The sequence below is a fragment of the Lathyrus oleraceus genome, chromosome 4 (genome assembly GCF_024323335.1).
Source record: "Lathyrus oleraceus cultivar Zhongwan6 chromosome 4, CAAS_Psat_ZW6_1.0, whole genome shotgun sequence".
In the NCBI taxonomy this organism is placed as follows: domain Eukaryota; kingdom Viridiplantae; phylum Streptophyta; class Magnoliopsida; order Fabales; family Fabaceae; genus Lathyrus; species Lathyrus oleraceus.
In genome coordinates, this window is record NC_066582.1 from 46646412 (window position 1) to 46660206 (window position 13795).

The window sequence follows — 13795 nt, forward strand, 5'->3', positions numbered from 1 at the left end:
TAATTATTTGTGTTACTAATATTTTTGGTTTGAAAATATTTTTAATTTAAGATAATATATGGAAAAGTAAGTTTTATATTATTGATGTAATCATTTTATAAATTTTATTTTTAAATTAATTAGTGAATCTTAATATTTCTTTAATGGAAATAAGTGTTTTTTATCCAAATATTTTTATAAATAATATCAAAACAAAAATAATATTACATAAAGGAAAATCTACCGTTTATACAAATATTTTTATATATGAAAAAGTTATATTTATGATCCATATATAAATCAAAATTACTTTCTTTTTAAAAAATAATAAATTCTTTTAGTAAAAAATAATTGTTTTTCTTTTTTATATTTTTATTAATTTTTAAAAAATATGCATCACACTGATACCTGTGCGAAGAAACGGATATCCCACTAGTTAAAGATAATATCCTTATTAGTTTTGTATTTCTTATCATTCTCTCATCACAATTCAATGTATTCATATTGTTTTGTAGAATTATATTGTTTTATAGAATTAGAATAAAAATTGTTCTATAAGAAATTTGACAGAAAACAAATCATACTATTTTTAATAAAGTATTTAGTTAAAAAATAACATATTACTATAAACAATAATTTGTTTTGATTTGAATATTATATTAATAAATAACATTTAGAAAAAAAGTGATAAGTGTTGTTGACTAAAATGAATGGATAAGTTTAAACCTATTTGACAAAGCAATGAAAGAATTTTTATTATAAATAAAGTACAGTTGTTGGTTCCATTTTCATTCATTCTCTTTTGAATCAACAAACTTGTGTTGCATCTAATTCCTTTTCTCATTCAAAAAAACTTTAAATGTTGAAATCATTAGCATTATTCGTTTTCATCTTGTGCACCACTCTTGTTGTAACTCACTCCCGAGTTATTCAACCAAATGATGCTAATACAGTACAACAAACTTGTAGTAAGACTCCAAATTCTGCACTATGCATTCAATACCTAAATGCAGACCCGAAAAGCTCCACTGCAGATGTGAATGGTTTAGCACTAATCATGGTTAATGTAATAAAGAGCAAAGCAAATATTGCAGTAAACAAAATCAATCAACTTAATGGAAGTATTCCTCCCGATCAAAAGGTAGCACTTAAGTCTTGTGCTGATAAATACAATGCAATTTTGGTAGCAGACGTTCCACAAGCAATCGAAGCTTTGCAAAAAGGAAACCCTAAGTTTGCAGAAGATGCTGCAAATGATGCTGTTGTTGAAGCCAATGGTTGTGAGAATGACTTCTCTGAAAAATCACCACTCACAGCTGAAAACAATGTAGTGCGTGATGCATCCGCCATAACATCGGCTATATGTAGATTGTTGCTCTAGTTTGTTTAATCTAAATCTTTCAATAAAATTTCAATAATTATTATATATATTTTTCAAGAGAGTAAATTAGGCCATTGATAAAGCACTTGATTTCTACAACAGTAAAGTTACATTTTAACCCTTACTAAATCTAATTAAACAGCTATTATCAAGTCCCTAATTATCATTTCCATTTTAAATATTTGCATTAATGTCTCTCATCTACTTTAATCATTCTTAGCTATATAATGACATTCTAATCAACTTAAATCTAATTATACAACATTTTACGTACCTTTAATCGTCATTCTCCATTCCTAATTGTCTCAATATTATTTCATTTTTTATAATTTAAAATTAGTTTACATTTTTCCAATGCAGCATTTTCTATTCCTACTCATTTCATTTCAAATATTTTATCTCAGCTTTCAAGTTACGTCTTTTTCTCTTTCCAACCCATTATTAACTTTAATAATCATTTTTTATCTTTCAAGACATTGAAAATAGATGACCAAAAAGCTCCACCTCAGATGTTAATGGTTTAATATTGACACAGACGCAAGCGCATGACTATTGATGTAAATCTTGAGCGATGAAAAGTTGGATTTGGTTAAAAACATGTTTAATTTAAATGAGATAAAAATTATGAAACAAAAGGGCCTAGGATTCAAAATTCTCGCTCGGATATATCCAAACTATCTTTAGTTTTAATTACGAGAAATTTAAATTATTATAGAATATAGATAAAATTCGACAACACCTACGTGTGTGGTTCTATCTAGGAAGAATAATTTGCCTAATTTTGCTAGTCCGAGTTATTCATCCGAGACCAATTATCACACAACTATAAAAAATTGAATTTTTCTCAACTGAGTTCGGACACTCTCATGACTCGTACTTAGTTTTTTAGTAATTTGCTCTCGAGTATCGAAACATACCCTTTCAATGTATGATCAATACCTAGATAATCTTTACTTTCGTAAAAGACATGGTTTTAAAAAATCAGATTTTAAAATAAAATGTAAAACAAATTTATTGTAATCAATGCGTACGAATTCACTTAGATACGTTACGAGACAAGTATCATGACCCTTAGTCCCTAGAGAACTACACTCACTCATAGTGAGAAACATCATAGATAAAGCACATATTAAACAAGCATGCATGATTTGTTGAATTGTAATTCCTTGTGTCGAAGCAGGTTGCTCGACAGAGTAAAGAAGTGTTAAACCACCTAGTGTGTTGAGTTGTGTTAGTGTGTCAAAGTGTCGAAGCATGTTGCTTCACACATGATTTTGACTTATGCCTATTTTAGTAAGTGTTAGCTATTTTGGGCTATTATAGTTATGGGTTTTGGCTTGAGGTCCAAGTTAACCTAAATCTACAAATAGAGGGAGTAACCTTTATTTTTGTAATGAAGTGAATAGAGTATTCATAACATTGTAATTCATAGTATTTTGCAGTTGCAAAGTGAATAAGAAGTTTTCCATAGTTTGTGGGTAGAGAGTATCTCTGTAGAATTTTAATTCTTCTTCTCCTTCATCATTATTTACTTTCTTTCCTTCTTCATTATTTTTCTTTTATTGTCATTGTGTGGGTGATAACAATCTTGTTCATCAAGATTGATTGAAATTCTTCATAGGTTTTAGGGGATTTCCAGCATCTGGTATTAGAGCTTTGGTTAATCGATTCATGGGAAGAAAATCACCATGGCAATGAATCATCCAAACGGGTATTTTCTAGAAAATCTTCCGATTCTCAAGAACATCAATTATAAGAATTGGTGCAAACAGATAAAGATTGTGTTCTATTATCAAGATCTTTGGGATCTTGTGAAGGAAGGAGTAACAACGCTTACAGAAGCCACGACAGATCAAGAAAAGGCTACATAAAGAATTGAAGAAGAAAGATTATGAAGCTCTCTTTATAATCCATCAATGTGTTGATGCAGATAACTTTGAAAAGGTTAGTGATGCAGAATCAACGAAAGAAGCATGGGAAATTCTGGAGAAATCGTTTGGAGGCGTGAAGAAGGTGAAACATATGAGGTTACAAACTCACAAAAGAACGTATGAATTGCTTCAGATGGAAGACAATGAAAGCATAACTGATTTCTTTACTAAGGTTACGAAACTGGTGAATCAAATGAAGGTATGTGGAGAAGTGTTGACATCAAGATCTGTTGTTGGAAAGATCTTGAGGTCGTTGGTTCCAAAGTTAGATCATGTGGTAGTAGCCATAGAAGAGACGAAAGATTTGTCAAAACTGACAAAGGAAGAGCTTCAAGGGACGCTTGAATCTCATGAACAAAGAATGGATGAAAGAGTTGCAGGAAAGTCGAAGAGTGATATGGATTTGCAGGCTCAACCAACAAAAGAAAGAAAAAGCCAAAGGAAGCTGGAATGGAAACAAAGGTAGAGGAGGCTACAACAATTCGACTGGTCGAAATCAGCAAGAAGGAAACTGGTTGAATCAAAGAAAACCATGGAACCAAGGCAACCAAAGAGGTGGTGTTGCAGGTAGAGGAAGAGGTGGTGGTCAAAATCCAGACAACAGTCAAATTCAGTATTACAATTATCAGAAGTATGGTCATTATTCTAGTGATTGTCCAGAAAAGCAAAAGAATCAAGAAACTTATGCAAAGCTTGCGAAACATGAAGAAGAAGAGACATTGATGATGGTTACAACAAGAGATGAAAAGAGATTTAAGGACTAGTGGTACTTGGACTCAGGATGCTCATCATACATGTCTGGAAGGAAAGATTGGTTTGTCAACATAAAGCCCTCAATGAAGAACATGGTGAAATTTTCAAATGACAACACTCTAGCAGTTGAAGGTGTTGGTGATGTTCTGATTATGAGGAAAGATGGCAAGAGGCCAGTAATTTCAAATGTGTTGTATATACCAGGCATGAAGAGTAATTTGCTCAACATAGGGCAGTCAGTCGAAAAGAACTACAAGGTGTCGATTGAAGACAAGATGATGAAAGTTTTTGACTCAAATGGAAGGTTGATCTTGAAGGCTCCAATGTCTTAGAATAGAACCTTCAAGATTGAACTAAATGTGATGGAGCATAAGTGCCTTGCAATAGAAGCCAAGAGAGATGAATGGATATGACACTATAGACTTGGCTATCTTAATTTCAAAGACATCGTAGATTTGAAGAGAAAAAAAATATGGTTTCAGGATTACCAGAAATTGACATTCCAAACGAAGTGTGTGAAGAATGCATGTAGGTGAAGTAGCATAACAACAACTTCAGTAAGGATGCAGGAAGCAGGTCGAAGGGAATTCTTGAAGTCATATACTCTGATGTATGTGGTCCTCTCCAGGTGGATTTGATTGGAGGTAGCAAATACTTTATTACATTCATAGATGATTTTAGTCGAAAACTGTAGTCTTACCTGATCAAGAAGGTAAGTGAAGTGATCGAGGTATTTTCCAAGTTTAAATCTATGGTCAGAAGACAGAGCATTCGAAAGATCAAGATTTTGAGGATTGTTGGTGGTGGAGAATATGTGTCAAAAGATTTCGATGCATTATGTGTGAAAGAAGGGATTGTGCACGAGGGTTCAGAAATGATCTGGAGAGGCTTGGGCAATGTGTGCGTACTGATCTTGAGGAAATGCAATGGTATATATAGGCTATGGAATTCAATTTTGCACCCTTTTCAAATTTGACCAAAAATAGTAACATTGGTGCATGGATGCATGGGCATTGATTTGGGCCCAAACCATGATGTAATCCCACTCTAATTTGTGCATAATGGATACTGAAATCATCACATGTAAGCATGAAAAGAGAAATGATCACTTGAATTCAAAACTTGCCGAAACAAACCCAACAAAAGAACCATGCGCAAGCCCCTCAATTCTTGTCCAAATGAAGTGATCTTTGACTTTTTGGAAAGGTGATATCAAGGGGAAAAAATTTGATGTTGAACACTTTTCTATTTGGCGCTTGGATCATGATTAATTTCGAGGTGTAAGTTTGAGAAATCAAACATGATTGAAAAATTTCTAAGTCCCAAGTCAAATGACCACTTCTTCCACCTTGAATAACGTTTGTTATGAGCTTCAAATGGAAACGGTTCCTTCATCAAAGTTGTAGATATTTCATTACTATTTAATATGGTCACAAATTTGACATCATTTGAATTTGGCATGAGGGAGTTATGCATTTTATAAGTTGAGGAAAATTGCTTGTTCAATGGTAATGGTCCAAAATGACCTATAATGTTTCCTTTTGGCATATGCCCTTGAAAGTTAAATTTGACATTTCTCAAAGAATCAAAGTTGGAGAAGACATTTTGAAATTGATCATGAAACTTGGATGACCTTCATATCATGAAAAATAAGCAAGTTATGGTCCTTGAAAGTTGACCTCCTAACTAGGGCTCAAACAAAATGACCTATAATCTTTCACCATACAAAATGACTTTCCAAGAAAAATTAGCTTTTGATGCCAACATGAGAGTTGTTTGAAATGTCATAGGGAGTAACATTTCTCTTGGAATCATTTTCATATGACAAAAATTGTAGGAGATACGGTCTAGGGAATCCTAGTTTTGACTAGTTGACTTTCTCTGGTCAACTTCTTTGAACCAACTTGCAAACTTGAAGCTCTATTGATCTTTGAGACTCATGGAGGATCATATATGCATAAGATGATGTATAATGAAGTATCTCTTTATATATTTGACCAATCGTTGAAGAAACTTCCTAAGGAAGTCACACAAGATACCGAGATGAATTAGGGCTTCCAAGGCAAACAAGCTTCAACTCTTGATGAATTATTGATCAAAGTGATAAATAAATAATATTTATTTATTTATGTTACTAATATTTATTTATACCATTAAAATAATATTTACAAATACTATGTTATTAGTTGATATTTATAAAACTAAATAATTGTATAAGTATTTTTATAAAAAATATTAAAACAAAATTAATATTTATATACGGAAAAATATACTATTGATCCAAATATTTGTGTATATGGAAAAACTATATTTATGCTAGAAATATAAATAAAAAATATGTTTTTCTTTTAAAGATAATAAACTTTCTTGGTTAAATAATTTTGTGTTTGTGTTTTTTCATTCTTATTACATTTTAGAAACAAATGTGCATAATATATTACTATATGTGCGGACACACGTATTCAGACCAGAATTTGTGTGAATCTATGAGTTATTATATTTTTTTGTATAATTAAATAAAATATATTTAAAATAAAATATGATCCAAACACGGACAAAATGTGTTATTTTTTAATTATTTATATTACTAATATTTTTGTTTTGAATTTTTTTTAATTTAAGATAATATATGAAAAAGTAAGTTTTATATTATTGAGGTAATCATTTTATAAATGTTATATTTAAATTATTGAGTGAATCTTAATATTTTTTTAATGGGAACAAGTGTTTTTTATCCAAATAATTTTATAAATAATATCAACACAAAAATAATATTACATAAAGGAAAATATACCGTTTATACAAATATTTTTATATACGAAAAAGTTATATTTATGATCCATATATAAATCAAAATTACATTTTTTTTTCTAAAAATAATAATTTTTTTTAGTAAAAACTAATTGTTTTTCTTTTTTATATTCTTATTATATTTTAAAAAAATATGCATCACACCAATACCGATGCGAAGAAACGAATATCCCACTAGTTAAAGATAATAGTCTTATTAGTTTTGTATTTCATATCATTATCTCATCACAGTTCAATGTATTCTTATTATTTTATAGAATTAAAATAAAAATTATTCTATAACAAATTTGACAGAAAACAAATCATACTATTTTTAATAAAGTATTTGGTTAAAAAAGTGAGAAGTGTTGTTGACTAAAATGAATGGATAAGTTTAAGGCTTCATAATAATTAATAAAGTATTTAGTTAAAAAATAACATATTACTATTAACAATAATTTGTTTTAATTTGAATACTATAGCAATAAATAACGCTGAGATAATAAAGTGATAAGTGTTGTTGACTAAAATGAATGGATAAGTTTAAGCCCTGATAATCTTTAATAAAGTATTTAGTTAAAAAATAACATATTACTATAAGCAATAATTTGTTTTAATTTGAATATTATATTAATAAATAACGCTTAGACAAAAAAGTGATAAGTGTTGTTGACTAAAATGAATGGATAAGTTTAAGCCCCGATAATATTTAATAAAGTATTTAGTTAAACAATAACATATTACTATAAACAATAATGTGTTTTAATTTGAATACTATTTCAATAAATAACGCTTAGACAAAAAGTGATACGTATTTTGACTAAAATAAATGGATATGTTTAAGCCCATTTGACAAAGCAACGAAAGAATTTCTATTATAAATAAAGTTTATAAATAAAGTACAGTTGTCGGTTCCATTTTCATTCATTCTCTTTTGAATCAACAAACTTGTGTTGCATCTAATTCCTTTTCTCATTCTAAATAAACTTCATAATGTCGAAATTATTGACATTATTGGTTCTCACCTTGTGCACCACTCTTGTTGTAATTCACTCCCGAGTTATTTAACCAAACGATGATAATACAGTACAACAAACTTATAAGAAAATTTGATATGAATATTAACTTCAAAATCAAAGATAAGAAACTTATTAGTTTTGTATTTTATATCATTTTATCATCACAATTCAATGTATTTATATAGTTTTATAGATTTAAAATGAAAACTAATTAAATAGAAATTTGATTGAAAACAAATCATATTATTTTTAATAAAATATTTAGTTAAAAAAAAGGACATATTACTATAAACAATATTTTGTTTTAATTTAAATATTAAATTAATAAATATAGGTTAGAAAAAAGTGATAAGTGTTGTTGACTAAAATGAATGGATAAGTTTAAGCCCTTTTGACAAAGCAATGAAAGAATTTCTATTATAAATAAAGTACAATTGTTGGTTCAATTTTCATTCATTCATTTTTTATTTAACAAACTCGTGTTGTATCTAATTTCTTTTCTCATTTTAACTTTATTTACAATGTTGAAGTCATTGACATTATTAATTCTCATGTTGTGAACCAAACTTGTAGTAAAACTCGACATTCTGCACTATGCATTCAATTCCTAAATGTTGATCCAAAAAGCTCCACCTCAGATGTTAATGCTTTAACATTGACACATACCCAAGCGCACGACAATCGATGTAAATCTATAGCGATCAAAAGTTGGATTTGGTTAAAAACATGTTGAATTTAAATGAGATAAAAATGAAAGAACAAAGAGGACCTAGGTTTCATACAGATTCACTCATGAAAAATTCAGATTCTAAAATAAAATGTAAAACAAATTTCTCGTAATCAATTCGTACAGATTCACTTAGATACGTTACGAGACAAGTATAATGACCCTTAGTCCCTAGAGAACTAATCACTCATAGTGAGAAATATCATAAATAAAGCACATATTAAACAAGCATGCATGATTAATGATAAAGATGATAACAAAAGCAATTGAATAAATATAACCTGATTGAAATCAAAATGACTTGAATTATAATAAGAAGAAAAGACTCCAAAGAGACATTAGTACAACTCTTACAATGAACATAAAATAAAACTTGCAAAATGAAACTAGGTTTGTAATATGTAAACTAAGGCAATAAATGATTGAAACTCATTCGATCCATCAGATTTTATAGAGAGTTCTCAATGTGGATAACATCAATTTAGAGTTCAATCTACATAAAAGGGGTTTATTAAAAAAGAAAACAAAAGAAAATAAAAGAAATCCCAAAGGACAATGGAAAGACAACTGGATCAAAGGAAATAAAGTAAAGGGCGCCTACTACGACTTGTAACAGCTACTACGATCATCTGTAGCAGGCCTCCGACAAAAGTATAAGGAATGGAAACTTGAATATTATGGCCCGTAGCAGCTGCTACGGCCACTCGTAGTAGCTCTTTGGAAAAAGTATGGAGAATTCTTGCAATTTTTCCATTTTCTCGCATCTCGCTCCTTTTAATTCCTCTTTCACTTGATACACTTATTCAAGCCTGAAAACATAAAAAACAAACCACCAAGCATAAAATGGCTCTCAAACGAAGATAAAGTATACATAAACAAAGGAATAACAAAGACAAATAACTAGTAGAAGCGATATAACAATCACTTATTAAACTCTGCCAAATTTAGTTTTATTTACTTAATAAAATAAAACACAAACTAGGCTACAAGCCTAACAACAGATACACCACTTTCATTAACAAGTTACTGCTTGAGCTCAGCCAAAAAAATATCCATCCAAATTTCCTCAATGGCACTAGGAAGATTCAACTTGGCCAAGAAGTTAGTACACTTGTTGGTTTCTCTAAAGACATGCTTGAAAATGTCTTCTTCAAAGTTGTGGAGAAGGAGAAAGATGTGACTAGCAATAGAGGAGTCTTGATTGATGTCCAGAACCACATATTTCAGAGAATCAACAATACTTTTACTATCGACGTGCACAATAGTTTTCTTAAAATTCTTCTTCCAAGCAAACTCAAGACTAACAAGGACAACCTAATATTCAGCCAATATGTTAGCACACTCGCAAAGGGGCTTATGGAAGCCACCAAGCCAACTACCATCGCTATCTCGAAAAAGATCCCCACAACTAACACCAAAATTACTCCTACAATGGACTTTCGGATAAGGAAAATTTTAATTAACGGAAATAAGAAACTTATCATTCAATTTCTACCATCAATATCTATATTATTTTCTAGGAACAATAATTGAATAAAAATAAGAAAATATTAATTGAATGGCAATAAAAAATTGAATGAAAATAATAAATCAAATCAGTTGATATTTCTAGTTCCTCTTCTATATATTAATGTATTTTTAAAAACAGTAACCCCACATACGTTGGCCTACCAAATTTTAACAACTTTTTTAATTGCAATTTTTATAAATAAATTATTAATACATATTATTAAAGCATTAAACCTAATTTATTTTTATATTTGTGTTTTATTTTTGTCATAACTGCAAATTATTTTAATTAAGTTATTAATAGTATTGATAATTTATAAATAAAATATTATTTATAAATTAAGAATGTTAATTACCACTAAACTTATATATAATTTTAATAGTATTGATATATTAACAATTTGTGCATTATAGTTAGAATTTTGTATTAATGTTAAAAAATAGTTAAACATCATTTACTACAAATAAATATTTTATAAACAAAAACGTAATTTTCTACAAAATAATTTCATAATTAAATTTATAAATAAAATATTATTTATATTATTATTAAAATTCTTACATCAGTTTCCACTACAATTATATAAAAAGGTTTAAACTTAAATAAAGTGACTAATCTAAATGTTATTTATTTTATTTATAACATTAAATAACTTATTTTGTTAAATTATATATTTCTTAACTGTTCAAAGTAGATAACATATTGCAATTATATGAATCCTTTTTTCAATTTTTCAATTTTTGCGAATCAAATAGTTATAGTTTACTCTAAAATTTTTGCGAATCAAATAGTTATAGTTTACCTTATATGTAAAAGTTTAAAATGAGTAATTTATTAAATACATCATTAAATAATTTTTATTTTTAATTTATAATATTTACTTGTATTGTAGAAGTTTTATTTAATATATTTTATTGTTAATTAAATATTTATGAGAAAAATGAATAATCAATTTGCTCTATAAAAAGTGAAATGTGTTTTAAGTTATGTAGTTTAAAAGAATCTTTGTGCCCAAACACATATACTTATGGATAACTATATATCCATACATGTTTACCCTCATTTCTTTAATAAAAATTTATCTATTTATTTATTATGTTATTTTAAAATTTAAATAATATTAAAAAAATTAAAGGATTAAAAAAAGTAAAGGATATTATTATTGAGTTAATAAATAAACAAATCTTTATATTAAAATGCTTACAAGTTTAAAATTAATGCATTTAATAAAATTGATATATATATATATATATATATATATATATATATATATATATATATATATATATATATATATATATATATATATATATATATATATATATATATATATATATATATATATATATATATATATATATATATTATATGAATATGAGGTGGGGTGAATACTAAGATATCCGTATTAAGGATTTTTTTTTAAATATCCAGATTTTTAAAAAAAAATTCAAAAATACACAATTTTTCAAAAAAATTACAAAAATGGGCATTTTTTGCCCTATTTTTGTACTTGGGCGTCACCCTAGTTGGCGCATACCCTTAAGGGTAGGGCAAGTCGCCACTAGGAGTGGCGCCTACACTCTAATTATTATTTTATTTTATTTTTTTTAAAATTTTTTTTTAAATTTTTTTTAATTTATTAATTTATATTTATTATAAATTATATTAATTTATATTAATACATATATATAAATAAAATTATTTACAGGATATATATATATATATATATATATATATATATATATATATATATATATATAAATTTAATTTATAAGTAATTAATATTATTTATAAATTTTTGGGAGAATTAGGGTTAATCATGTTAGGTAGGTATGACCTAATTCAAACCCTAATTCCCCCTAAGACTAATTAATCATGTGCGACACTAATTAGGGTTAAGTACATTGGTGTACAACCTAGATCTTGTCCTATAAATAAAGTGTTATTTCCTTGCATTTTCTTCACCAATATTTCCTATCACTTTCTCTATCAAGTTTTGTTCATGGCATCCCCCAGACCGTCATCATGGGAGCGGACATCATCAAGGCGCCCGGATCCAGAACCAGTAATCTTAAAAAGGGACGGGCATGTTATTTTCTCGCCTCTGAAACCCCCAATGGAGATGAAATTTTGGAACATCCGTTCGTTGGACCAACTAAAAAGATCCTTGATGTCTTGGTTAGAGGGAGATTACCAACCTGGTGAAGTCATCAGAAGGATTCAGAGGCTCAGAACAAGGTTCTCATTTGAATCTGGAGAAACGGTACGTTGGTGGGTTGAAGTTGAAAGCGACATTGATTGCATCCAAATGATGCATGGATCAGAAGACATAGTGTTAACTGTTGTAATTTCCTAAATTTTAATGGTTGTTTGTGATGTTGTTTGTGTATTTGCTATTGTTCTAGAACTTGTTCTTGTTTTAGTACCTGTTCTTGTTTGTGTATTTGCTATTGTTCTAGAACTTGTTCTTGTTTTAGTAATTGTTGTTGTAATGTTAGATGTTTGTGTTTGTTGTTCCAAAGTCATATTCTATTTGGAATAAAAAGTAAACTTTATTGATAAATAGCATTGGTACACAGAGTTATGAACTAATACAACTATGTAGTCGAAGTAGATCCACGATATGGACATTTGTTCTTATTATGCCCTAGTTGTCGACATATGCTACACTTCCTCTGCATTTTCTCTGCGACGTCCATTTCAGTTCTAATGCGCCTGCTGTTTGGGAGACCACTTTTATTCCGCCGCATCGATTCGTTGTGCCAAACAATTTCCCCGTTATACTCTGGCCAATATGCCTCCAATGCTACCACTGGAAAGGGATTATCGTATACATTGAGCAGTGTTGCAACTTTGTAGATGGGAGACACTAGCGATAATGCATCGAAGTGGCTGTGTGAACACGCTGCAATGACATGGGAACAAGGCATATGATAGGCCTGAAATTGACCACAGTCGCACCAACGGTCTGGTATTAGGACCCTATACTCTTGTCCGGGAAGCCCTTGGTTGTGGTCAATTGTTTCCTTGACACTAAAAGTGTGGCCATGGCGGTCGAATTCTATAACCCGATGGCTGCTGGCTTTGGCAGATTCCTGCCTCATAAACTTCATGCAGGCATCACTATATACTTGACTCGTCTGCAACACTTCATGCCAGTGCCTGCCTCTTGTTACGAACAACGTTGCCATCCGAAAATAGGTCGCACTCACCAAAGCGGTTACCGGGAGGTTACGTATGCCCTTAAAGACGCCGTTCATTGATTCCACAAGATTTGTTGTCATGTGGCCCCACCTCACCCCATCGTCGTATGACCTAGTCCACTTTGCTCTGTCAATGTTATCAACCCACCTCCCTGCATCAGAATTAGCCAACACTATTTCCCGGCGGTAGTATTGGAATCCAGGTTGGTTTAATGCATACCCCGCGTTTATCAAATATTGCTTCAAGAAATTATCCTTGAACTCCCGCATAAAATTTTGGGCAATATGCCTGATGCAGTAGACATGGGTAGACGGGGGGTCATGCCAACCATTTGCTGGATTATTGTATGCACTGTCTATAGAAGCGTGCCTGTCAGAAATCACACAAATGCCAGCTTGTGGAGTCACGTGCGTTCGGAGATTCTTAAGGAAGAAACTCCAAGCAGCAGCCGTTTCTCCTTCTACCAATGCAAAGGCTATTGGGAAAGTATTAGAATTTCCA

At 29.8% G+C, this 13795-nt stretch overlaps 1 protein-coding gene across 1 annotated transcript; it reads left to right on the forward strand.

Moving 5' to 3' along the window:
• The first annotated feature begins 784 nt into the window (after positions 1-784).
• On the forward strand, positions 785-1409 carry LOC127073152 (cell wall / vacuolar inhibitor of fructosidase 1-like). Its single transcript, XM_051014275.1, has one exon. The coding sequence runs from the start codon at positions 839-841 to the stop codon at positions 1358-1360; it is 522 nt and encodes a 173-aa protein (XP_050870232.1). The 5' UTR covers positions 785-838; the 3' UTR covers positions 1361-1409.
• The last annotated feature ends 12386 nt before the right edge of the window (positions 1410-13795 follow it).